The sequence below is a fragment of the Aotus nancymaae genome, unplaced genomic scaffold (genome assembly GCF_030222135.1).
Source record: "Aotus nancymaae isolate 86718 unplaced genomic scaffold, 86718_ANA_hifiasm-v0.15.2.pri h1tg000014l, whole genome shotgun sequence".
Classification (NCBI taxonomy): Eukaryota; Metazoa; Chordata; class Mammalia; order Primates; family Aotidae; genus Aotus; species Aotus nancymaae.
Window position 1 is genome coordinate 63842364 of NW_026988425.1, and position 27946 is coordinate 63870309.

At 39.4% G+C, this 27946-nt stretch overlaps 1 protein-coding gene and 1 non-coding gene across 6 annotated transcripts in view; one reads left to right on the plus strand and one right to left on the minus strand.

Moving 5' to 3' along the window:
- BDP1 (B double prime 1, subunit of RNA polymerase III transcription initiation factor IIIB) overlaps window positions 1-27946 on the plus strand; it is a 122347-nt gene that overhangs the window by 14005 nt on the left and 80396 nt on the right. For all 5 annotated transcript variants that reach the window (XR_010342596.1, XR_010342597.1, XR_010342598.1 and 2 more), the window contains exons 7-11: window positions 1457-1551; window positions 16998-17052; window positions 19575-19718; window positions 24866-25144; window positions 26973-27108. Coding sequence is in view for 2 of the 5 variants with exons in the window: in XM_021673209.2 (XP_021528884.2) it covers window positions 1457-1551; window positions 16998-17052; window positions 19575-19718; window positions 24866-25144; window positions 26973-27108 (709 nt within the window). In the remaining 3 variants the exon portion in view is untranslated. The remainder of the gene's footprint in view (window positions 1-1456; window positions 1552-16997; window positions 17053-19574; window positions 19719-24865; window positions 25145-26972; window positions 27109-27946) is intronic.
- LOC135274994 (U6 spliceosomal RNA) lies at window positions 7063-7167 on the minus strand. The gene has a single exon (XR_010342722.1). It is a non-coding gene; the product is annotated as a U6 spliceosomal RNA (small nuclear RNA).

Sequence of the window (27946 nt, forward strand, 5' to 3'; positions counted from 1 at the left end):
TAAGTTTCTTTTAGTCACTATTCTGCTGAAAGAAATCTTTTTAAAGAATTAACTTTATAGTCATTTTGGCTGGAATCTTTCTCTCTGTCAAATCCCTGTACAAATACCAATTAAGTAAAAATTAACAATGGACTATTTCTTTTTTTTAACCCCATTTTGCAGATAACAATAGAGTATTTCTAATGGTCCTAATGTTCTACCTCAAATAAAATTGTATAATAAAGTTTCTAGATAAATATTATGCTGTTAAAAATCTGTTGCATGCTGGTGCTTATTTTTATTTAAAAAACAGTAGTTTTGGGGAAAAATTCAAACAGCAGAATATAGAGTATAAAGAAAGACTCTATACTTTCCTTCTTTGACTTTCCTGTTCCTATTCTTCTGAGGTATAACTTCTGTTAATGGTTTCTTTTTTTGAGACAGAGTTTTGCCCTGTCACCCAGGATGGAGTGCAGTGGCATGATCTCGGCTCACTGCAACTTCCGCCTCCCACGTTCAAACTATTCTCCTTCTTCAGCCTCCTGAGTAGCTGGGATTACAGGCTTGTGTCACCTCGCCCAGCTAATTTTTGTATTTTTAGTAGAGACGGGGTTTCACCATGTTGGCCAGGATGGTCTCAAACTCCTGATCTCAAGTGATCTGCCTGCTTTGGCCTCCCAAAGTGTTGGGATTACAAGTGTGAGCCACCGTGCCTGGCCTCTTGTGTGGTTTTCTAGCTACCTTCTTCTTTTTATTTTTATTTTTTATTTTTTTTAAGCTACCTTCTTTATATACTAAGCACATTTTAGTTGCTTACATAGTGTAACCTTATCCTGACTATGACTCACAGTTTTCTTCAGGGCACTTTGAATAAATCAGCAAGGCAGAATGAATGTCTTAAAAAAAAAATTCCGCTGCTTTTATGTGATCTCTTTTCTTTCCCCTTTTCCCTTTTTTGTTTTCCCTTTCCTCTTTTCCCGTTTCTCCCCTTTGCTTTCCTTTCCTTTTTCCTTTCGTCTGTCTTTTTTGAGGTGGAGTCTAGCTCTGTCGCCCAGGCTGGAGTGCAGTGGCGCCATCTCAGCTCACTGCAACCTCTGCCTCCCGGGTTCAAGCTATTCTCCTGCCTCAGCCTCCCCAGTAGCTGGGATTACAGGTGCACACCACCATGCCTGGCTCATTTTATTTTTCATTTTTAGTAGAGACGAGGTTTCGCCAAGTTGGCCTGACTGGTCTTGAACTCTTGACCTCAAATAATTTGCACTCCTTTGGCTTCCTGAAGTGCTGGGATTATAGGTGTGAGCCACTATGCCTGTATATGATTTCTTATACTGAAAAATTTTTATTTATAAGGTATTTTTAGATATTCCATGGTGATCTTTCCAGTCAAATTAACTACTGTCAAATTTTGTAAGATTTATTTTTTCTGAAATATTGAGAGGATTAATATTCAGTCATTCTAAATCTTTTGTTTTCACAGAAACAGATATGTTTTTTTTAGCCATCAGCATGGTGGGAACTGACTTTTCTATGATCGGACAGCTTTTCCCTCACAGAGCAAGGATAGAAATTAAGGTAAAATAAACCCATCACATTTGTTCATTGGAAAGAGACCAAACATTACAAATGTTAGTAGTATTACTTGTTTACCTTTGGTTTATATCTCAGTTCTTCCATTTTTCTTTTTAATGGAGACAATGTTTCACTTTTTTTTAAATTTTATTTTAACCATTTATCTTTGATTAAAAATAAAGGACTTGTTTAGTCTTCTATTGCTGTATAACACACTATTATTATTTTATTTATTAATTTGTTTATTATACTTTAAGTTCTGGGATACACGTGCGGAACATGCAGGTTTGTTTCATAGGTATACACGTGCCATGGTGGTTTGCTGAATCCATCACCCCATCATCTACATTAGGTATTTCTCCTAATGCTATTCCTCCCCAATTCCCCTGCCCCCTGCTATCAGTCCCCTAGTCCCCCATCCCTGGACAGGCCCGGGTGTGTGATGTTCCCCTCCCTGTGTTCATGTGTTCTCATTGTTCAATACCCACTTATGAGTGAGAGCATGTGGTGTTTGGTTTTCTGTTTTTGTGTCAGTTTGCTAAGAATGATAGTTTCCAGCTTCATCCATGTCCCTGCAAAGGACATGACAGAATTTCACTTTGTTGCCCAAACTAGAGTACAGCGGCACAGTCTCGGCTCACTACAACCTCCATTTCCTGGGTTCAAGCAGTTCTCATGCCTCAGCCTCCCACATAGCTGGTATTACAGGCGCCTGCCACCACACCTGTCTGATTTTTTTTTTTTTTTGTATTTTAGTAGAGATGGGGTTTCACCATGTTGCCCGGGCTGGTCTCAAACTCCTGAGCTCAGGCAATCTGCCCATCTCGGCCTCCCAAAGTGCTAGGATTACAAATGAGAGCCAGTTTTTTGGTTTTATTTTGTTTTTAACGGTTATGATTTTATTACATTTATCCCTCTTTATTGATCGAAAAGTAATATTTATCAGTTCTGATATGGCTACAATCTTCTTTATGTTAGTTTCATATTTTCTTATTTATATCTTGTCCATTTCTAAAATGAATTTGAGGGAGTACCAATAAAAATGCACTGCAACTAAGATATAAGAAGAGTTACATAATGAAAAGAATACTTTGGTTAAGGGTAGCTTTTTTTTTCTTCTTTTGAGACAGAGTCTTGTTCTGTTGGCCAGGCTGCAGTGCAGTGGCGCGATCTTGGCTCACTGCAACCTCTGCCTCCTGGGTTCAAGTGATTGTCCTGCTTCACCTTCCTAGTAGCTAGGATTACAGGCACACGTCATAATGCCCAGCTAATTTTTGTATTGTTAGTAGAAATGGGGTTTCACTGTTTTAGTCAGGCTGGTCTCGAACTCTTGACCTTGGGTGATCTACCCACCTCAGCCTTCCAAAGTGCTGGGATTACAGGTGTGAGCCACCGTACCCTGCTAAGGGTAGCTCTTTGAACATAAAATGTATTTCAGAATTTCCTAGGAAAGCTTAAAGAAAAGAATTCTGAGTTTATTCAGTTCTCATTTTCTGATCCTTTGCTTTCGGACAAGCAATGACACTAATAACAACAGTGATGTCAGTTACAGCTATTATATGCCTAAGCTTTCTCTGTTTTTTAGTTTCTTTGCTTGAGAAACTTTATACAAGTTTTCTGGGTTGAAGTGCATTTGAGTGCCATTACACTATGTTGCCATAATGCATTCTCAACTGATAGTGAGGTCTTTACCCAAACGTGGGCTTTTTCCTTCTTTTCTCATCCCTATCATATTCATTACATTAATAAAATCAACCATTAGGAAAGTATGTTTTTTCCCCTAGAACTAAATTAGACATGGATTGTCGGTACATTACATAAAGTGCATTGTACAGTGTAATGAAATAGCCTTGTATTTCAGTAAGAGATGAGCTGTTTATATTCTTTACATTCATTTTCTAATGTTGAGCTTTGATAAAAGAACAAAATGTTAAAATTCTGTGAAGGCTAGAAATTAATTGTCTAGAATTGGAGCTCTCTAATGATCTGAGTAATTAATTATAAATTTGTCACTGTGCTATTTGTTTCAAAAATCATATAGATTCCTTCCCTGAAAGGTTACTGTGGCTCTAGCAGGTCTTTGGGTAAAGTGTGGAAAAGTGAGAGTAGGCGGGGTCGCGGTGGCTCACGCCTGTAATCCTCGAACTTTGGGAGGCTGAGGCAGGCGGATCACCTGAGGTCAGGAGTTCAAGACCAACCTGGCCAACATAGTGAAACCCCGTCTCTACTAAAAATACAAAAATTAGCCAGGCGTGGTGGTGCACACTTGTAATCCTGGCTACTCAGGAGGCTGAGGCAGGAGAATTGCTTGAACACAGGAGGTAGAGGTTGCAGTGAGCTGAGATCTTGCCACTGCACTCCAGCCTGTGTGATGAGAGCGAGACTTCATCTAAAAAAAAAGAAAGGTGATAATAGACTGTATTTAAAGCTACTGAATTACATCATATTGATTTTCAAATGTTGGGCTAATGTTGTATTTGTGTATAAGCCCCATTTGGTCATACTGTATTCCTTTTCTTTGTTGCTCTATTTTGCTGCATTTTCTTGAGGATTTTTTTGCTACTTTGTTCATGAGGGATACTGATATGTAATTTTCCTTTAAAGTCTTCCCTGTTTTGCTATGAGGCTTGTACTGGTCACAGAAATTGAGTTGGAAAGTTCTCCCTCTTCTATTTTCTGAAATAATTTGTTGAAGATTAGTATTATTTGTCTTTAATATTTGATAGATTTTACCTGTGAAACTATTTGATCCTGTAGTTTTCTTTGGAGAAAATGTTTAGATTATAAATTTACTCTTTCATTGATAATTTGTATTTTCTCTCTCTCTTTTTTTCTTTTTTTCGGAGACAGGGTCTCACTGTGTCACTCAGACTGAAGTACGGTGGTGCTATCCTGGCTCAGTACAGCCTTGACCTACTGGGCTCAACTGATTTTCCCACCTCAGCCTCCTTAGTAGCTGGGGCTACAGGCGCATGCCACAATGCCTGGCTAGTTTTTTTGTATTTTTTGTAGAGACTGGGTTTTGCCATGTTGCTCAGCTGGTCTGGAACTCCTGGGCTCAAGCGATCTGCCTGCCTTGGCCTCCCAAAGATCTGGAATGACAGGCGTGAGCCACTTCGCCCAGCCTCTTTTTTTCTTACGCATCTTGCTTAGTGTTTATTAACCTAAACATCTATTTAATGAACCAACTTTTCTTAATGTGAGTGTTAGGTTTCCAATTGTTTGTGTGTTTTTATTGATTTTTTTTTTTTTTTTACTCTTTAGCACTTCCTTCCTTCCATTTACTTTGTGTTTGTTTTTCTAGCTTCTTAAGATGAAAACTTAGAGCATTGATTTTAAAGCCTTCTTTTCTAAAGAAGACATTTAAAGCTTTACATTTCCTTTTAAGCATCATTAGAGCTGTGTCCCACAAATTTTGATGTTTTTCAGTTTTTTTTTTGAGACAGTCTTGCTCTGTTGCCCAGACTGGAGTGGAATGGCATGATCTTGGCTGACTGCAAACTCCGCCTCCCAGGCTCAAGCAATCCTCCTGCCTTAGCCTCCCAAGAAGTTGGGACTATAGGTGTGCACCATTACACCCAGCTAATTTTTATATTTTTTTGTACAGGTGCTTTTTCACCAGGTTGCTCAGGTGGGTGTCAAACTCCTGAGCTTGGCCAGGCGTGGTGGCTCATGCCTGTAATCAAAGCACTTTGGGAGACTGAGGCGGGTGGATCACTTGAGGTCAGGAACCTGTCTCTACTAAAAATACAAAAATTAGCTGGGTGTGGTGTCAGGTGCCTGTATTGCCAGCTACTCAGGAGGCTGAGGCAAAAGAATGGCTTGAACCTGGGAGGCAGAGGTTTCAGTGAGCCGAAATTATGTCACTGCACTCCAGCCTAGGCAACAGAGCAAGACTCTGTCTCAAAAACAAAAAACAAAAAACCTCCTGAGCTCAAGGCAGATTCTTCTGCCTTGGCTTCCCAAAGTGCTGGTATTGTAGGCATGAGCCTACAATAGCCTACATTGGCCCAGCACCTGGCCCAATGTTATTATTCAGTTAAAAAATATTTTCTAGTTTCCCCTTTGATTTCTTCCTTGACTTCTCAGTTATTTAAAAGTTTGTTGCTTAATTTCTAAGCATCTGGAACATTTCTAAATAAGTTTTTATTTTTTGAGACAGAGCCTGGCTCGTTTCCCAGGCTGGAATGCCATGGCACAATCTTGGCTCACAGCAGTCTTTGCCTCCTTGGCACAAATCATCCTCCCACCTCATTCTCCCAAGTAGCTGGGGCTATAGGTGTGTGCCACCATGTCCAGCTAACTTTTTTTTTTTTTTTTTTTTTTTTTTGTAGAGACGAGGTTTTGCTATGTTGCCCAGGCTGGTCTTGAACTCCTGGGCTCAAGTGGTCTGCCTGCCTTGGCTTCCCAAAGTGCTGGGATTACAGGTGTGAGCCACTGTGCCAGGCCTAAATATCTTACTGTTTTCTAACGTAATTTTTATTGTGCATGTTGATATAATTTATAATTTAATATTTTTGAAATATATTGATTTATTTAAAATTTAGCATATTTAAAAAGTTAAATTTAGCATATTTCCATCTTGGTGTATGTTTCTGGTGTACTTGAAGTTAATGTGTATTCTGCAGTTGTTGCGTGTGGTGGTATCTAGTTCTGTCAGTTACTAAGAGAGGAATTAAAATTTCCAACCACGATTATGGATTTATTTCTGTTTTTACTTTATGTATGTTAAAACTCATTTGCTGGATGTTCACATTTAGCATGCTGATGAATTTATTCTCTTACCATTAGGAAATGTTTATCTTTGTTTGTTTAGAGACTGGGGTCTCGCTGTATTACCCAGGCTCAACTGCAGTGGCTATTTACAAGCATTATTACAGCCTCAATTTCCTGGGCTCAAAAGATCCTCCTGCCTCTGTCTCCTGAATAGCTGGTGCTACAAATGTGTGTCACAGTGCTGGGCTCCGGCATGGTTGTGTGTGTGTTTTTTTAATTATTATACAGATGTAGTCACACTATGTCCTCCAGGCTAGTCTGAAACTCTTGGGCTCAAGCAATCCTCTCACCTCAGGCTCCCAAAGTGTTGGGATTACAGGTGTGAGCCATTCTGACTGGCCTATGATTTTTTTTTTCTTTTTTTTTTGAGACGGCGTTTTGCTCTTGTTACCCAGGCTGGAGTGCAATGGCGCGATCTCGGCTCACCGCAACCTCCTTCTCCTGGGTTCAAGCAATTCTCCTGCCTCAGCTTCCTGAGTAGCTGAGATGACAGGCGCATGCCACCATGCCCAACTAATTTTTGTATTTTTAGTAGAGACAGGGTTTCACCATGTTGACCAGGATGGTCTTCATCTGTTGACCTCATGATCCACCCGCCTCGGTCTCCCAAAGTGCTGGGATTATAGGCATGAGCCACTGTGCCTGTCCGATTTTTTTTTTTTTTTTTCTTTTAGATAATTTCTTTAATCTGTGTCTTTACATTGTAAGTACACATTTTATAGAGCATGTAGATGGGTTATGCTGGTTTTTTGTTTGTTTGTTTGTTTGTTTTTACCTTGTCCAGGGGCCAGGCTAATCTTGTCTGTATTGTTCCAATTTTAGTATACATCCTACTGAATGGAGCACACGACATGCTTTTATATCTATTCTGAAATCGTCTGCCCTTTTTTTTTCCTCAGGAAGAACTATGTAAATTTTCTAGTAAACATTCTTACAAAAGCATTACTTTACTCTATATCTCACTGATTTATAAGAAATAATATTTGCCTTACAAAAACTAGGAAGAAAGTTAAATACAGATAATTAAACTTACATGAAAATGGAAAATTATAAAAAAAGACTGACCTTTGTACATTTAAATTAATGAGCTTATAATTTAAAAACCATCTGAAAACAAACTTCATTTAATCAACAGCAGTGTTTTATGACTCAGATATACTGAATTTTTTAAAAAAGAAGGAAACCTACTTTGAAAACCCATTTGTTTTAAAAATAGACCTGGGGCAGATGCAGTGGCTCACAACTGTAATCCCAGCACTTTGGGAGGCCGAGTTGGGTGGATCACTGGCGGTCAGGAATTTGACACCAGCCTGGCCAACATGGTGAAACCCTGTGTCTACTAAAATTGCAAAAATTAGCTGGGCGTGGTGGCTTGCACCTGTAATCTCAGCTCTTTGAGAGGCTGAGGCATGAGAATCACTTGAACCTGGGAGGTGGAGGTTGCAGTGAGCTGAGATAGTGCTGCTGCACTCCAGCCTGGGCAACAGAGTGAGACATTTCTCAAAAAAAAAAAAAAAAATTAGGTCTCTATTCAGCTTAGATTTTTCCTCCTAGGCTCTGATCATATTTCTTTTATTTTGATTTGGGAAGAAAATACTGTTTCTGATGCTATGAAAGGCAAAATTTAAAGTTTTTTCTTTCTTTTTTTTTTTGAGATGAAATCTCACTCTGTTGCCCAGTCTAGAGTGCAGTGGCGCAATCTCATCTCACTGCAAACTCCGTCTCCTCATTTCAAACGATTCTCCTGCCTCAGCCTCCTGAGTAGCTGGGATACAGGTGCCAGTCACCATACCTGGCTAATTTTTGGATTTTTAGTAGAGATGTGACTTACCATGTTGGCTAGGCTGGTCTTGACTCCTGACCTCAAGTGATCCACCTGCTTTGGCCTCCCAAAGTGCTGGGATTATAGGCGTGACCAACCATGCCTGGCCTCCAGTATAAAATTCTAAGAATTATTAATGATTACTGATTAAGGTTATTAAATGCATAACACTATAATTACTTGCCAGCTATTGGTAGTCTTTTTCTTCTCTAGTTCATCCAGGGAACTCTTAAATTACATTTTTGGCAGAATAATTTTTTTTTTTTTTTTGCAGAATAATTCTTTTTTTTTTTTTTTTTTTTTTGAGAGTGAATCTTGCTCCATCGCCCAGGCTCGAGTACAATGGCATCATCTCAGCTCCCTGCAACCTCTGCCTCCCAGTTTCAAGCAACACTCCTGCCTCAGCCTCCCAAGTACCTGGGATTACAGGCACCTGCCATCATGCCCAGCTAACTTTTGCATTTTTAGTAGAGACAGGGTTTCACCTTTTTGGCCAGGCTGGTCTTGAACCCCTGACTTCAAGTGATCCGCCCAACTCGGCCTCCCAAAGTGCTGGGATTACAGGCTTCAGCCACCACGTGTGGCCTGCAGAATAATTCTTAAGCGTACTTTATTTTAATTTTTTTGAGACAGGGTCTCGCTCTGTTACGCAGCGTGGAGTGCATGGGCATGATCACGACTCACTGTAGCCTCTATCTTGGCACACTGCAGCCTGTATCCCCGGGCTCAAACGATCCTCACACCTTAGCTTCCTAGGTAGCCTGGACTGCAGGCACATGCCTGGCTAATTAAAAAAAATTTTTTTTGTAGAGACTAAGTCTCACTATGTTGCCCAGGCTGGTCTCGAACTTCTGGACTCAAGCGATCCTCTTGCCTCGCCCTCCCAAAATGTTGGGATTACAGGCATGAGCCACTGTGCCTGGTCCGTAAATTAACTTCATAAGCAAAATGGGAGCTTTTGTTTATGTAGTTTTTTGGATTTTGCTGTTCCTAATTTTATTCTGAAACTCAATTTTACTCCAGGCCATAAATAACATACTATGTAATGCACAGTTGTATGCAATTTAGCAAAGCAGTAGTTCATCATCAGAGGTTGTATTCACCTAGAGGTAGGAAAACTGGGATTGGTCACACCATTTAAAACAAATCTATCTCATGTTATTTGCCAATGTGTAGTTTCAGTCTAATTTCTGACCATGAAATTATATAGCTATGTGTCTGTGAGATGAGATATCTTGATTTTCAAAAGTAGCCAAAGGAGTTCCTTGTAGCCTGGCTGAAGCTGAAAACTTTGTGACTTCATCGCCAGACCCATGTTGCCAGTGATTTTCACTCTGCCTTGAAGGAAGGCAAACAGGATTCATTTTACCAGTTCAGTCACTAAAGCCAGTAAGTCCTAGTTGTCTTTGTGATTGTGTGGTCTGCTTTCTTTCTTTCTTTTTTTTTTTTTTTTTTTGAGACAGAGTATCGCTCTGTCACCAGGCACCAGGCTGGAGTGCAGTGGTGTGATCTCGGCTCACTGCAACCTCCGCCTCCCGGGTTCAAGCAATTCTCCTGCCTCAGCCTCCTGAGTAGTTGGAACTACAGGCGTGTGCCACCACGCCCAGCTAATTTTTTGTATTTTTTAGTAGAGACGGGGTTTCACAATGTTGGCCTGGATGGTCTCAATCTCTTGACCTCGTGATCTGCCCGCTTCGGCTTCCCAAAGTGCTGGGATTACAGGCGTGAGCCACCGCACCTGGCCAGCTTTCTTTGGAGTTAGAAAGCACTGATCCTTTGCTGTTCTTCACATCCACCACTAGGTGGCTTCTTTACCCCCGGGCCATTCATTGTTCACCTCAAAGGCAAAAATATCACCCATTTTCTTCACAAACTGTCCCCTTTCCTCTTCAGGCTTCCTCTCAATCTTTGTAAACACAAGATTTGCCTTAAATCCATTCCCTGTAAAGCTGGTTGGAGTAGCCTCAATTTGATGAGTTTTTTGTTTGTTTTTTGAGACGGAGTTTCACTCTTGTTGCCCAAGGTGGAGTGCAATGGCACGATCTCGGTTCACTGCAACCTCTGCCTCCCGGGTTCAAGCAATTCTCCTGCCTCAACCTGCTGAGTAGCTGGGACTACAGGCATGCACTACCATGTCCAGCTAATTTTTGGGTTTTTAATTGAGACGAGGTTTCTCTGTATTGGTCAGGCTGGTCTTAAACTCCCAACCTCAGGTGATCCGCTTGCCTCAGTCTCCCAAAGTGCTGGCATTACAGGTGTGAGCCACCATGCCCAGCCTTTTTAATTTGATAAGTTTTAGAAGAACTGGCAGCTTTGAGAGAACACATCTTGTAAAGTATTAAAACCACAGCTTCTTCAAGGCCTAAATTATGCTCTATAGCAACCTTTGCACCGGGAACTTACTTCTTTCCAGCTGCCTTTCTCAGCTGCTAGCAAAGTTCAGCATACTGAACCAGCTGTTCATTGGTTTATTTTAAAGGATATCATAAAGGATACAGATGAACAGATTCATAGGGTAAGGTTTGGAAGGGTCTTGAATGCTGGAACTTCTGTCCTGGAGGAGTTGGGGTGCATTGCAACCTCCCAGCACGTAGTTGCATTCACCAGCCACAAACCTCCTGAAAATCTCAGCCTTTTATTTGTTTGTCAGTTCAGTAGCCCCAAAGAACATGGACACCTTTGCCTCCCCCACCCCCTTTTTTTTAGATGGAGTCGCGCTCTGTCAACTAGGCTGGAGTGCAGTGGCGCGAACTCGGTTCACTGCATCCTCTGCCTCCCAAGTTCAAGCCATTCTCCTGCTTCAGCCTCCTTAGTAGCTTGGGGATTACAGGTGCGTGCCACCACACCTAGCTAAATTTTTGGAATTTTTTTTTTTTTTTAAAGTAGAGATGGAGTTTTGCTGTGTTGGCCAGGCTGGTCTCAAACTCCTTACCTCAAATCATCTGCCTACCTCAGCCTTCCAAAGTGCTGGAATTACAGGTGTGAGCCACCAAGCCCAGCCTCTTTTTCCTTTCCTTTCCTTTTTTTTTTTTTTTTTTTGAGGCAGGGTCTTTGTTGCCCACAGTGGAGTGCAGTGGTGCGACCATAGCTCACTGCAGCCATGACCTCTTGGGCTCAAGCAATCCTCCTGCCTCAGCCTTCTGGACCACAGGTGTATGCTATCATGCTTCACTAAATTTTTTATTTTTTGTAGAGAAGAGATCTTGCTATGTTGCCCAGGCTTGTCTCAAATTCCTGGGCTCAAGTGATCCTCCTGCTTCAGCTTCTCAAAGTGCTGGGATTATAGGCATGAGCCATTGGGCTTAGCCCTATATATCTTTAAATTCCACCTTGTAGTGAACTTATTTTGTGATAGTTTAATGAGGCAACTGGTCCAAGTGCATTGGTGTTTACTACTAAAGGAACACAACTAGTTACAGATTTCTTTCTTTTTTAGTATTAACTTTTTAAATTTTAAACCAACCAACTCATATTCAGACAAATTTCTTCTTTGAGACACAGTCTCACTCTCTACCACCCAGACTGGAGTGCAGTGGCATGATTGTGGCTACCTGCAGCTTCTCTGAGCTTAAGTGACCCTTCCACCTCAGCATCCCAAGTGCCCAACTACAGGCACGAGTCACTATGCCTACCTAAGTTTTGTATTTTTTGTAGAGATGGGGTTTTGCCATGTCACCCAGGCTGGTCTCAAACTCCTGGGCTCAAGTGAACTGCTGCCTTGGCCTCCCAGAGTACAGGGATTCCAGGCTAAGCCACCATACCTGGCCCAGATAAATTTCTTTCATCCTGCTCTACTTCTGCTGCTTTACTTGACTAGCCTTAAAAAACAAACAAACAAAAACACACTCTCTCTATATATAGATATATATGAGTCTTTTGTCTTTTAAGGAAATTTAGTAGAAATAAAGCTAGTTTTTATTATTTATATATTTACCATTTTTGTTGTTTTCATTCCTTCCCGTAGGTCTGAATGACAGGCCTACTGTTGAAAAATTTTCTGAGCTTTCATTTATCTGAATGTTTTAATTTTAGCCTTTCAGCTTTGTTTTTGAAGGATCTATTTTGCTGGTTTTACATTTTTTTCTTTTTGGTCTTTTAAAGATTTCATTCAACTGTCTTCTGGTTTTCAGTGTTTCTGATGAAAAGTTGACCGTAATCATATCGTTCTTGCCTCAGTATATGATTAATTGTATTTCTCTGGCTGTTTTCAGGATTTCTTTCTTTTTTTTTCCTTCAAATTTTAGTATTTAGCTGTATGACAATGATATATATGCCTAGCTTTAGTTTTCTTTGAGTTTGCTGAGCTTCTTGCATCTTTCATTATATTTGAGAAATTTTAAATTATTTCTTTTAAAATTTGTCTGCTTAATTCTTTCATTCTGGAACTCCACCAACATAGTTTACCCCATGTGACATTGTACTACAGGTTACCAAAGCTCCGACCACCTTTTTCCAATCTTTTTTCTCCATTTCAGTTTTGATGGTTTCTATTTTCCTAGCATCAAGTTCACTGACCCTGTCTTTTATCTTCAATCTGCTGTTAAGCCCATTTAGTAAATATTTTATTTCTGAAATTATATTTTTTATTTCTGTAATTTCCACCTGGTTATTTTTTATAGTTTTCATTCCTCAGCTGAGATTTCCCCATCTGTTCACTCTATACTTTCCTCTAAATCCTCAAATATTTGTATAATGGATAGATCCTTTAAGTTTTTTGTCTGTTCATTCTAATATTTTGATAATATTGGGATCTGTTTCTTTTCTTCTTTTTTTTTCTGAGTCTGCTTGCTGGGGAATGAGATCTGTTTCTTCTGACTTTTTTTTTTTCTTTTCCTGACTATGTATCACATTTTTCTATCTTCTCATGTCATGTGGGTTTTAAAAAATAATTAATTTTTTGGTCTCTGTCATGTATTTTTTTGTTTGTTTGTTTTTGTTTGAGATGGAGTCTCGCTCTGCTACCCAGGCTGGAGTACAATGACCTGATCTCAGCTCACTGCAACCTCTGCCTCCCAGGTTCGAGTAATTCTTCTGCCTCAGCCTCCTGAGTAGCTGGCATTACAGGTGCATATCACCATGCCCTACTGATTATTATATTTTTGGTAGAGGTGGGGTTTCATCCTGTTGGCCAGGCTGATCTCGAACTCCTGACCTCAAGTGATCCACCCACCTTGGCCTCCCAAAGTGCTGGGATTACAGATGTGAGCCACCACACCTGGCCTTTTTTTTTTTTTTTTTTTTTTTTTTTAAATTACATGGACTCTTGCTCTGTTGCCCAGGCTGGAGTATAGTAGCATGATCTTGGCTCGTTGCAACCTCCACCTCCTGGGTTCAAGTGATTCTTCTGCCTCAGCCTCCCAAGTAACTGGGATTACAGGTGCATGCCACCATGCCTGGCTAATTTTTGTATTTTTAGTAGAGACATGGTTTCACCATGTTGGCTAGACTGGTCTCTAATTCCTGACCTCAAGTGATTTATCCACCTTAGCCTCCCAAAGGGCTGGGATTATAAAACGTGAACCACCATGCCTGGCCAGCCATGAGTTTTTGAAATTTCATACCAGACGTTGAGAATGATGTGTTGTATAGTGTCTGGATTATGTTTTTTTTTTTTTCTTTAGAGAGCATTGGGCCTGGTGTGGTGGTTCACACCTCGAATCCCAGTAATTTGGGAATCTGAGCTGGAACGATTGCTTGAGCTCAGAATTTGGAAACCAGCCTGAGGAACATGGCAAGATCCCATCTCTACCAAAAAAAAAAAAAAAAAAAAAGCCAGTCATGGTGGCACACACCTGTGGTCCCAGCTATTCAGGAGGCTAAGGCAAGAGGATTGCTTGAGCCTGGGAGGTCAAGGCTACAGTGAGCTGTGACACACCACTGCATTCCAGTCTGAAAGACAGCAAGGCTGTTTCAATAAACAAAACAAAATAAAAAAGAGTGTTGACTTATGTTCTGGAAAGCAGTTAATTTACTGCCAACCTCTTTTTTCCTATTGAGGCTTGGCTTAAAGCTTTGTTGAGTCAGATCTAGACTGGTCTTTAATTTAGGGCATTCTTTCTCCAATGGGATTTCTCATCTGATTTACAGAAAATAATTTGAGTCACTATTTTATTTTATTATTTTCTTCTTTTTCCAGAACAGTCTCATGGTTGGCATGAGTTACTGTTTTCTAAGTTCTCTAAGAATGGTTATACTAATACCATTCTATTCATAGAAAAATGAGAGAAAGTAATGCATTGCATACAGTGGCTGCTTTAATGCATTAGTACTTAATTCTCATGCTACATCCCTGTAGAGAAAGGCTACTCTAGGGTATCATCTTTATCTCTAATGGTGACTTTTCTGGTGTCTGAGGTGAATGTATTTGGGTATTAATGAGGTCTTTCCATTAGGATGCACCTGAACTCTATTGTCTGATGGTGTTTTGTGACTTTTAGCCTCTTCCTTCTGTTCTCATCCCTTTAGCAGCTGTTCTCTTCTAGGCCTTCTATTCTGGACATATGCAACCCATACGTAGGCCAGGGAGCCATGGGGTACTTCCACCAGGCTTGTGAGGTGCCCCTCTCCACAGTTCCATTTTAGAACCATGCTCCTAAAGATTCCCTACTGCTGCAGCTTAGTTGGATTGCTGTACTATCCTTGGCCTTCACTTCCCTTTCCTTGGTTAGGAAATTGAGCCCAGGCAGCCAGCCAAGGTAAACACAGGTACATCTTGTCTGTTTTTTTTCTCTTCATGATTGTAGTCTTGCTCTGTTGTCCTGTGCTTGAAAATAATTGATGCATATATTTTGTCAGTGTTAAGTCATTTGTGGTGGAGTTGGGTATGTAGGATATGTCCATAATGAGTTACTTTGTCAAGGCCTGAAGTGGAATTATGGGATTTATTTTGTGATCATGAAATTTGGCCTGTACTGGTTCCTCCTACGAAATCATTGACTAATTTCAATACATTCTTCAAGAAAATTTTAAATTGTTCTGAATTATATTACCAATTAAGTAAAATATGAAGTAGCACTGTTTTAGAATTGAATGCCTGAAGCCTATTGGTATTTCTTTTAGGACATTTAATTTAGTGTTTATAGCCAATCACTTTTTGTGGAGGTAACTTTGTTACCTCCTTTGTTTTGAGGAAATGTTTAAATCATAGTATGATCTTTTAAGGCAAAAATAAGATTATCCTTGAAAACTTCTGTATTGGTAATAAGTTTTATGAAGAAAAGAATGGGAAAGAAGGGTAACCTGTATATTAAAAGACGTCAAAGTCATACCAAGTTTTAAAAATATGGGGAAGGCTAAACTATAGCATCTAAGAATACACACTTGGGTCGTAAGCAGTAAGGAAATATAAGAAAGTGATTGCTTTAAAGATCATATTAGTGGTTAAGCTCTTCTTCTTCTTCTTCTTTTTTTTTTTTGAGACACAGTCTTGCTCTGTCTCCAGGCTAGAGTGCAGTGGTGTGATGTTGGCTCACCGCAACCTCTGCCTCCTGGGTTCAAGTGATTCTCCTGCCTCAGCCTTCTGAGTAGCTGGGACATTTACAAGCATGTGCCACCATACCTGGCTAATTTTTGTATTTTTAGTAGAAACGGGGTTTCACCATGTTGTCCAGGCTGGTCTCAAACTCTTAACCTTGTGATCTGCCTGCCTGGGATTACAGGCGTGAACCACTGCGCCTGGCCTTGTTAAGTTCTTTTGAAAGGAGGAAGGGGGCATGAAGTACTTCATTTGTTTTATGTGATAGTCTCTCTCTCTTCTTTTTTTGCAATAAAAAGTTTTATTTTTGTACTTTTAGTAAAAGTACTTTAGATCTAAAAGTGATCCAAAAAAAGTACTTTTAGATCACTGACCTAAAGATGGGAAAGATTGGCTAATTGTTTCATCTCCTATGATGTGTGTGCATGAGACATCTTCAGACACAAACTCATGGTCTCAGTCTTCCTAATGACCTTAGGATGGATTGAACCTTAAGGCTTAAGCATTTTTCTCTTAATGGAAGTAATCTGTTAGTAAACTGAGGACAGGGTGTTTTTTGTTTGTTTGTTTGTTTTTTGAGACAGAGTCTTACTCAGTTGCCTAGGCTGGAGTGGAGTGGCATGATCTCAGCTCACTGCAACCTCTGCCTCCCAGGTTCAAGCAATTCTCCTGTCTCAGCCTCCTGAGTAGCTGGGACTACAGTTGCCGGCCACCGTGCCTGGCTAATTTTTGTATTTTTAATAGAGACGGGGTTTTACCATATTGGTCAGGCTGGTCTTGAACTCCTGACCTCCTCGGGTGATCTGCCCGCCTCTGCCTCCCAAAGTGCTGGGATTATGGGCATGAGCTACTGCACTTGGTCAAGGACTAGAATTTTTGGGGCTGAGAAAATGAGTAAATGTGCCTTGATATATAGAAGATTGTCAAGATAAACTTGGCCCACTTCAAAATTTCACTTAGTTGTTTCTCTATAGTCTTCTCTCCATGCCACTTGAAATATATTAGAACAATAATGTCAGAGGTTCAACCTGATATGAATACTTAATTTTTTAAAATTTAATACCAGTTATCTTAATCATAGGTTTGATCTGCTTCCATATTTGTTGACTTTATTTTTTTCCATCCTCTGTAAATCCAGCTTCCATTGCTGATTCATGCTATTGGTAATGAGAATCAGGAAGCTCAGTAAAAATCTTTAATCCTTATTTTTAAAAAGCTAAAGGTTTAAGTTTTAGCCTATTGGCAAAGACACATTGAGTAGAGAACGGTATGTTATTCCTAGGAATTTCATTTTAATGCTCACTGTATTTTTTTTTTTTTAAAAAAAGCTTGTTTTATCGGGGAAAATTACCATAGGGTTTTTTGTTGTATTAACAGAATAAATTTAAACGTGAAGAGAAAACAAATGGATGGAGAATAGACAAGGCATTCCGTAAGTATTAAGACCTCTTTTACACAGTATTACTTGGAGAGCCTGAAAAATGACCAGTCTTTTGTCTTTGGCTCTAGCGTGTTTTAGATTTGTTTTGTCCCTGTAGTGGCGTAAGAGGAAGCAGTCTGAACTTTTTCTGTTTAGCAGTATGGTTCTGGAAGTTGCTACAGATATATAGGCAGGAGATTATCCAGAACATCTAGGTGCAGGTAAATAGTTCTAAGTCCAAGAAGTTATAGAGGGATTGATGCTACCACTTCTAAGTGTTATTTATTCCGAAGAAACTGTATTGGAGGAGATAATTGTTTCTGGAAGACAGTACTATTAGTATACAGATGGCTCTTTCTGGTTCTGAATGACTAATCACTCATTGAGTCAATAACACTGACCACCTGCTATATGCTAGTCATTGTTCCAGGTATTGAGTATGTAACGGTGGAAGATATATAACAGATGAGAATCCTGAATTTAGAGCCTTAAGTCTAATTGGAGGGGGAAGAAATATAGTAGATAAGCATGATTTTAGGTAGTGATTCATTTCCAAGAAGAAAAAAGAGAGAGGGTGAATGTTTAGGTCTCTTTTTCCTACTGATCATTGGATCATTAGGGAAGTTCTGTCTGAAGACGTATGCTAGCATTTGAATTTAGATCTCATCTGAAGGAATAATAGATACCTTTCCATTTTTAACTAAAATCCTCATGAAAATTAACATACTTTTCTTTAAGTCTGGAGAAAGACATCAAAGGATCTGTAAAGGAAAATAAATTTACTGTTTAAAACAGTTCTTGTATTTTTAGATTGGAAGATATGTCTTTTTTGTTTTTTCACCACACTTGTGGACAGGAATATATTTTTCGTGGATTTATAATTATCAGTATTTTATGATTAAAAAATGTATTCAATGTCCATTTAGTCATAAGATTAGCCATAGTGCTAATTTTAGAAAAAACAATCCAAATGTAGAGAGTACCTACATTATGTAGCATGTACATTTATTTTATGAGTAGATACTAAGGTAGGTGGGTGGATCCTATATCCAGTGTTTTATTGGGTCTTTAGGGAAACTGCTCTTAGGAATGGCTCTTAGAAGATCTGGAATCTTGTGATCCTCAGCCCATTCCATGTTAGAGAAGTGATCCTGGAACTTTTCATTAAGTTTAACACATTATAGTCAGAAAATAATTCATGAATCTATAAACAGTTTGGAGTTTGAAGCCTTTTTAATAGACCATTATAATAGATATCTTTAAAATGTATTGATCTTAAACAGGATACAGTGTTGTATGCCTGTAGTCCCAGCTACTCTCAGGAGTCACTGAGGCAGGAGGATACTTTCAGCCCAAGAGTTCGAGGCCAGGCTGAGCAACACAGCAAAACTCTATCTCAAAGCTAAAAACAACTTATTGATTTTTGGGGCTTTGTATTGGAAATTTTCTAAAAAAATTAAGACCCAGTTAAGTTTTTTGAGGGAACTTATGTTTTGAGTTTCTCTGAGAACCACGTGGAGATCCTTTATGATTCTTTGAGTGCTATGTCTTTCAGAATCATTTTGGAGAGTCAGAATAAAGAAGTCTGGGTCAACATTGAAATAAGGGCTTCAGGAATCCCAGATTTGGGTTTAGTTTCCTGAGATTCTTTTTGTTTTAATATATACCTTCTTTTCTGAGGCTGTCTTGTAATCAAACCAGTCTTCAGCTTATTTGTATAGAGCACCATTTTCTCTACATTCACTATAAGAATAGCTGTAAAGTTCAAGCAAGGATTTGTGTCCTGGCCTGGATTCATTCCTGGAGTGTGCACTGATTACTTTCAGATACAATGCTGTTGATAGGTATTTAGTGGACATGCTCCTGATTAAATTCATTTACTTCCCACTTCGATGATACTTATAAGAGCAAGTGGTGAAATGGTTGTGATAAATGGTGGTGAATAGGCATTCGAGGACTTCTCAGTCCATAAAACAATTAATTTATACTTACACAGCTCAAAGTGTAGCGAGTTTTCACAAGGAATATATGCTTGTATAACCACTACCCTAAACAATAGAGGAAATGTTTTCATCACTTCACAAGGCCTATTATGTTCCTTTCTAGGCAATCAAATGTTGTCCTCCTGGCCCAAGGCAACCACTATTTTCATTTTAATCACCATAGATAGCTTAGTGTATTCTAGAATATCTTATACTTGGTATCATATAGTATGTAACCTTGTATCTGTTTACTTCCACTCAGTATGTTTTTGAGATTCACTCATATGATTGCATGTATCAGTAGTTCCTTTAGTTTTAAACTAGTTTATTCCTTTTGTTGCTGAGTGGTGTTCTGATGTGTAATTATCTATTTCCCTGCTGATAAGATACACCTATTTTTTTGCTGAGTAGTGTTCTTTTGTGTACTTGTTTATCTGTTCTCCTAGTGATAGACAAACCCATTTGTTTTTTTTTTTGTTATGATACTTTAAAAGCTAGAAACAGTTTTTTTAAATAAAAACTTGAAAGTTCTTTTCCTTTTTTTTTAAACAGAGGAAAAGCGCCCTTTTGACTTCGATTTTTTTGCTCATTTGCTTCAGAAAGTTCTTGCTGAAGAAGAGAAAAGAAAACAAAAATCTGTTAAAAATCACAGTTTAAAGGAGAAGAAATCCACTAAACCACGGAAAAATGTAAAAGGTATTGATTTTAAAGAAAGTGTGCTAGTTTACTTAGTAGTAATAAACTTGCAATATTATTCCTCAGTATTTGAGAGTTCATGTGTAGCTCAGGTAATTAAGATCATCAGAGCATCCAGTTGGAGGGAATATATCTTTTTTCAATCCACTAGTTATCTGGTCCAAAACAATAGCTTTCTTTTAAATTTTTTAACGGGCATGATTGGGTTATTTACCATCTTTCTAGTATAGAGGATAGTTGTAGCCAATCAATGAACATCAGAATTTGGAGTGTCATATTTTATGTTTGGTTATTTATTATCATTTTCCTCTGTAAAACAAATCTGGTATAAAATTCTAGTATTAAAAAAATGGAACTCTAATCTTTTGGGGTTGTGACTAGACTATTGGTTGAGCATAACTTATTTCTGAAAGCTAATGTTAACTTGTAACAGGTAGAAAATTGTAGAGAGATATATATGTGTGTGTATATATATATATGTATTTTTATTTTTAGGCTTATGTTTTCTTAACTATTTTAACTCTGGTCTATGAGGACAATGTTTAGCTATAATCACATAAAGAAGATGCTTGGAACTATAGGGAACCTTATATGTTATTTAGTTTACATTTTAACCCTTTTTCTATTGGTTTTAATCACCAAGAAATAGCCCCAGAGGTTGTAGGACAATTTTTCCTAAGGACTCACAGTGTGAGTAGTGGCAGAGGCAGAACTGAAACCTAGGATTGTGAGAGCCTATGTTGGGGGTCCCCACGACCATCTCCCAGGGTTTAATTATTCACCAAGAAGACTCGGGATTCAGCTTCCTCTGCCTGGAACATATCACACTTTCAGACTTCCAGAAGGAAAGCAGTTTGGCATAAACCACATTGTACAACTAAGGCACAGTAAGCCACTAATAATCAGGGTGGTAGGAACCCTTCCCAGAACCAAAATCTGAGACATGGCCCAAGGGCCAACCTTATAAGAAGGATTTTCAAAGGATAGTAGTCAAGCCCGCTAAATTAACTCTTTTCTGTTCAAAGCCAGGCTAGAATTTCTTCTTCTGGAGCATGGTGCCTATATCTTTTAAAAAGTAGTATTGATAACTGCAAAATATCTTTATTCTTAATAGTAATTTTTTTTACTTATTATACATAATCCTAGAAGATTAAAATATATATCTTCTTGTGATTATCATGTTACAGGTGATAACATGAGTAACTCACTGTTATTTAATATGAGGACTTTTTTTTGAGACAGGGTCTCACTTTGTCGCCCAGGCTGCAATGCAGTGTCACAATCTCGGCTTACTGAATCCTTCACTGCTCGGGTTCAGGCAGTTATTTCACCTCAGCCTCCTTAGTAGCTGGGATTACAGGCATGTGCCGCCATGCACCAGGCTAAATTTTGTAATTTCATAGAGATGAGGTTTCATTATGTTGGCCAGACTGGGCTTAAACTCCTGACCTCAAATAATCTGCCCACCTTGCCCGCCCAAAGTACTGGGATTGCAGGTATGAGCCACCACACCCAGCCAGAAAGTTTTTTTTTTGTTTTTTTTTTTTTGAGTTGGAATTTTGCTCTTGTTGTCTAGGCTGGAGTGTAATGGCATGATCTCAGCTCACTGCAACCTCCGCCTCCTGGGTTCAAGCGATTCTCCTGCCCCAGCCTCCCAAGTAGCTGGGATTGTAGGCATGCACCACCACACCTGGCTAATTTTGTATTTTTTGTAGAGACGGGGTTTCACCATGTTGGTCAGGCTGGTCTGAACTCCTGATCTCAGGTGATCTGCCCGGCTCAACCTCCCAAAGTGCTGGGATTACAGGCGTGAGCCACCACGCCCAGCCAAACTTTTTAGGTATGTTATTATGTCTCAGATATTTAAAAATGATTATTCTTATAAAATAAATCAGATTTATTTTCTCAATTTTACAATCCTAATCTTTTAAGTTTAATTTTTTTTTTTTTTTTTTTTTGAGATGGAGTCTCGCTTTTGGTACCCAGGCTGGAGTGCAATGGCGTGATCTCGGCTCACCGCAACCTCCGCCTCTTGGGTTCAGGCAGTTCTCCTGCCTCAGCCTCCTGAGTAGCTGGGATTACAGGCATGAGCCACCATGCCCAGCTAATTTTTTGTATTTTTAGTAGAGATGAGGTTTCACCATGTTGACCAGGATGGTCTCGATCTCTTGACCTCGTGATCCACCCGCCTCGGCCTCCCAAAGTGTTGGGATTACAGGTGTGAGCCACTGCGCCCGGCCTTAAGTTTAATTTTGTTTACTATTTGCTTTTGAGATAGGGTCTTGCTCTTTTGTGCAGGCTGGAGTGCAGTGATGCACTCATAACCTACTGCAGCCTCAAATTCCTGGGCTCAAGTGATCCTCCGTCAGCCTCCTGAGTAGCTAGGACTACAGGTGTGTACCAATATGCTCAGCTAATTTTTAAAAGATTTTTGTAGAGTCAGAGTCTTGCAGTATTGTCCAGGCTGCTCTTGAACTCCTGACCTCAAGCGATCCCTCTGCCTTGGCCTCCCAAAGTACTGGTATAACAGGCATGAGCTACCATGCATGGCCTAACTTTTTTAAAAACAAAAGTAAATGACATTGAATGTCATTACCCTTTGAGATTAGATATTTTTAGAGAAAATGTCTGATCAACCATGGCTATGAAGTTAAGCTTGCTTTTGCTTTGGAGACTGACTTAGTTTTAGGGTGCTGTATCAGATAATTTATAGAGAACAGAAATTTATTTCTCTAAGATGAAGGCATTGTCATCTGGCAAGGGTATTCTTGCTGTGTCATCACATGACAGAAAAGCAAAGAGAGAGCAGGAGGGGGCCAAACCTGCCCTTTCATAACAGCACTAGTTCTAATGAGGGCAGAGCCCTCATGTCCTGTCACCTCTTAAATGTTCTACCTCTTAATAATGTTACAATGGCAATTAAATTTCATCATGCATTTTGGAAGGGGCAAACATTCAAATGTAGTAGATGCTGCCGGGCGCGGTGGCTCACACCTATAATCCCAGCACTTTGGGAGGCTGAGGCGGGTGGATCACGAGGTCAAGAGATCGAGGCCGTCCTGGTCAACAAGGTGAAACCCCGTCTCTACTAAAAATACAAAAATTAGCTGGGCATGGTGGCTCATGCCTGTAGTCCCAGCTACTGGGGAGGCTGAGGCAGGAGAATTGTTTGAACCCAGGAGACGGAGGTTGCAGTGAGCCGAGATCGAGCCATTGCACTCCAGCCTGGGTAACAAGAGCAAAACTCTGTCTAAAAAAAAACAAAAAAAAAAACAATATAGTAGATGCTGTTTCTTGGTGATCTATAGTTTTTTTAAAAAAATTCAAGTTTTCACCTTTTGATACAGTTGATAATTAATAGACCTTAACAGGAAGGGCAGTAGAAATTATTTTAAAATAATTTGTTCATTGAAAAAAGTACACAGAAGATAAAATTCTTAAACTCTCCCTACTATCTCCTGTCTCTGAAAGGAAATTCTTCAGATTTCCCAGAGATTACTATTGTGAAACCCTTTTCTATGCATATGTATGCATTTATGTGTGTGTCTTATAATATACAGTCCCCAACTTACAATGGTTCAACTTGTGAGTTTTCAACTTTACAGTAGTGTGAAAGTGATATTCATTAGTAGAAGCTGTACTTCCATTACTCATACAGCCATTCCATTTTTCGCTTTCAGTATAGTATTCAGTACTTATATGAGATATTCACCATTTTGTTTTAAAATAGGCTTTCTGCAAGATGATTTTACTCAACAGTAGGCTGATGTATGTGTTCTGAGCACATTTGAAGTAGGCTAGGCCAAGCTATTATGTATTAAATGCATTTTCTTTTTTTCTTTTCAGACAGAGTTTTGCTCCTTTTTTTTCTTTTTTTTGATTTGAGATGAAGTCTTATTCTGTTGCCCAGGCTGGAGTGCAGTGGCATGATCTCGGCTCGCTGCAGCCTCCACCTCTCTGGTTCAAGCGATTCTCCTGCCTCAGCCTGCCAAGTAGCTGGAATTACAGGTGCCTGCCACCACGCCTGGCTAATTTTTGTATTTTTAGTGGAGACAGGATTTCACCATGTTGGCCAGGCTGGTCTCGAACTCCTGACCTCAAGTGATCTGGGACTTCAAGTGATCCACCTGCCTCAGCCTCCCAAAGTGCTGGGATAACAAGTGTAAGCCACCACGCCCAGTCCAGAGTTTTGCTTTTATTGCCCAGGCTGGAGTAAAATGGCGTGATCTTGGCTTGCTGCAACCTCCGCCTCCCAGGTTTCAGTGATTCTCCTGCCTTAGCCTCCTGAGTAGCTAGGATTACACCAGCTAATTTTTGTATTTTTAGTAGAGATGGGGTTTCACTATGTTGGCCAGGCTGGTCTCGAACTCCTGACCTCAGATGATCTGCAGCGCCGGCCTCCCAAAGTGCTGGGATTACAGGCATGAGCCACTGCATCTGGCCTGTATTAAATGCATTTTTGATTTACAGTATACTCAACTTATGATGAGTTTATTTGGATGAAACCCAGTGTAAGTCAAGGAGTATCTCTATATGTAATTGTTTTTGCTTAATAAAAAGGAGATTTTATGTGTATCTTGTTCTGCCACTTGGTTTTTTTTTTTTGATATGGAGTCTCACTCTGTTGCCAGGCTAGGGTGCAGTGGCGTGACCTCCACTCACTGCAACCTCCACCTCCTGGGTTCAAGCAATTCTGCTGCCTCAGCCTCCCAAGTAGCTGGGACTACAGGTGTGTGCCACCATGCCCAGCTAATTTTTGTATTTTTAGTAGAGACAGGGTTTCGTCATTTTGGCCAGCATAGTTAGTCTCTATCTCCTGACCTCGTGATCCATCTGCTTGGCCTCCCAGAGTGCTGGGATTATAGGCATGAGCCACCACACCTGACCGCCACTTGATTTTTTTTAAATGCAACAATATGCTTTGAAATTTTTCACATGAGTACGTATAAATTTACCTCATTATTGTTTTTGACTGCATGGATTTTTATATATTATTTAGTCATTTCCCATTGGACATTTTAGGTTGTCTTTAGGTTTTTTGTTTATATAAATAAATACTACGGAGGAGATCTTTAAGTATCTTCTCCACCTTTACAAATTTTTCTTTAGGTTGTTTACACATTTATAGCCATTTCTCTTCTTTTCAGTGAAAAAAGTTGCCTGTGAAGGAGTAAATGATGATCCAGATGAGTCTATGAGTTCTAGAATTTCAGACACAGAAAGATCTCAGAAGGATGCTCAGACAGTTGAAGAAGAGTCTCTGACTTTATCAGGGGAGGATGCAGAACAGGTTGCATTAGAAGTAGACCTAAATCAAAAGAAACAAAGAAGAAAGAATCAAGATAAGGCTAATGAACTGGAAGTAAACAATCTTTTAGAAAATGCCACTGTTCAGGCGGGTCCTTCTAAAGGAAAAAAACACAAGAGTAAGTTATATTTTAAAAGGCTTTATATTACTTGAGAAGACATGTACAGTAATATGGTATGTAACTTCATTTTCTGTCTGGATAGCAATTGATACTTATTAATTGGTTCTGTATTCATGGTACTGTGCTAATTTACTGTGCTAATTTATTTTTAATTAAAGGAAAAAAGTTTATTGTAAAAAAAAATTAAAGGAAACAAATTAAAGTGGGGAGATTGTTCTCTAAAATTTTGTTTTTTTTTAAATGACCCCCCACCCCCGCCCCAGCACCCTACCCGGCTGCCTCGAGGGGCGGGGCAGAGGCCTCTAAAGTGTTTTTTTTTTTTTTTAAATGACCCCCCGCACCCCACCTGGCTGCCTCGAGGGGCGGGGTGGAGGCCTCTAAAGTTTGTTTCTAAGATGTATCACCTCCTGTGCCTTCCCATTAACTATGATTAGAAATCACATGTCTATATATTTAAAAGTATGTCGCTTATATCTGTTAATAAAACACAGATTTTCATGTTGTACCTCTACAGTGCACCTCTGTGAACTCACAAGGGATTAATTCCTATAAAAGAACTAATGGAATATGTATTCCTTCCATTTTTCTTTTTTACTCTTTGAATGCAAACATATTGCCACTTAGGAGTTGCTTGGGGATGAGGGCTAAGAATTTGACAGGGAGTCCTGTTCCCTTAAGAGTTCATATATAGATTATTTAAAGCTGATAAGGAAAAGGTAGGAGCAGACCAGAACAACCTTTCTATAAAATTTGTATTTTCCATAGTTGAGATTTACCCATCTGATTTTATTTTTATTTATTTTTATTTATATTTTTGAGATAGAGTCTGGCTCTGTCGCCAGGCTGGAGTACAGTAGCACGATCTTGGCTCCTGGCAACCTCCACCTCCAGGGTTCAAGCGATTCTCCTGCCTCAGTCTCCCAAGTAGCTGGGACTACAGGCGCACACCACTGCACCCAGCTAATTTTTGTATTTTTAGTACAGACGGGGTTTCACCATGTTGGCCAGGATGGTCTCGATCTCTGGACCCTGAAATCTGTCTGCCTCAGCCTCCCAAACTGCTGGGATTACAGGCGTGAGCTACCATGCCAGGCCTACCCATCTGATTTTAATAAAAGAGTCCTGGTAGCTAAAATAGTATGCTTTGTAGACATCACAGTATTATGCTCTTTTTTTGGTTTACCCTTAGAGTCATTACATATAATGCAAAACAGCTTAATGATTCACAAACAGGTTTTAGAAATCAAACAGACCTTGCATTAAATTCCAGCTTTTTTACTTGCTTCCGGCTTTTTTACTTGCTTAAGTATTGCAAATTATTTAAGATCTCTGAACTCAGGTGGTTCTCTATGAGATTAATATTAATACCTTTTAATAGGATTGTTTCAAGTATTAAATGAGATAATGCATCTTATGGATTTAAGGATTCCTGCCACTTAGTAAGTACTCAATAAATGATAGCTGTCACTGTGTTATTAATTAGTATACTTCTAAAAAAAAAAGTACACTTCTGAAGGAGCAAAAAAATAGTTAAATCAACTTTTACTTTCCTTACTTGACATATAAAATAAGTCACTTTAAATACTTAAAATTTAAGATAAAAGGAAGATGCTACAAACTGCCTAAGAAGCTTGGGCTGATCCTCATATATGTTAAGTTTTTATTATGGTCTAAAAATAAGATGTGTGCCTTGCAGATAGGAACTTGAATGTTGAATGGATTAAGGTTTTGTAGGAAAAGACCGTGTTATAGGTAAATTCCTTTGCGCTTTAAAAAAGGCGTTTTTGCTGTCATTTTTAGAATAACATGCATTTTGTATTTGTAGATAAATGTCAGTCTGTAAGGCCTGAGGTAAAGGAAGGTGAATGCAGTAAGGAGCAGATGCCTTCCATAGATGGCATTGTGGGTTCTGCCTCCAGTGAAAAAGTTGAGAAAAGAACTGACCCCATCCATTCATTAAGGTATTTTCTACATCTGGTTTTATCCACATCTGTTGATTACTAAGAAAGGAGTGTTGAAGTCTCCATCTGTAATTGGGGATTTGCCTGTTTCGTTTTTTCAGTTCTATTTGTTTTTGCCTCATATATTTTGAAGCTCTGTTGTAAGATGTGTACATATCTAGGATTGTTTTGTCTTCTTGGTAAAATTCCCTTTATCATTGTGTACGTCCTTCTGGTGTTGCTCTTTTTTTCTGATATTTACTTTGCCATTGTAGCTTTCTTTTGGTTGATATTTGCATGGGTTTATCATTTTCTGTAACGGTTTTCTCTATCTTTGGTTTTCATTAGTTTGAATATGATGTGTCCTGCTGTGTGTGTGCTTTAAAATTTGATTTAATTTGTAATATAACAACATGAGATTTACCCTCTTAACAGATTTTTTTATGTGTTGTATACAGTATTGTTAATTATAAGCACAGTGTTATATTGCTGATCTCTGGAATTTTTTTTTTTTTTTTTTTTTTTTTTTTTTTTTTTTTTTGAGACGGAGTCTCACTCTTGTTGCCCAGGCTGGAGTGCAATGGCGCGATCTCGGCTCACCGCAACCTCCGCCTCCTGGGTTCAGGCAATTCTCCTGCCTCAGCCTCCTGAGTAGCTGGGATTACAGGCACGCGCCACCGTGCCCAGCTAATTTTTTTGTATTAATAGAGACGGGGTTTCACAATGTTGACCAGGATGGTCTCGATCTCTCGACCTCGTGATCCACCCGCCTCGGCCTCCCAAAGTGCTGGGATTACAGGCTTGAGCCACCGCGCCCGGCCTGGAATTTTTTTTTTTACCTTGCATAACTGCACCTCTA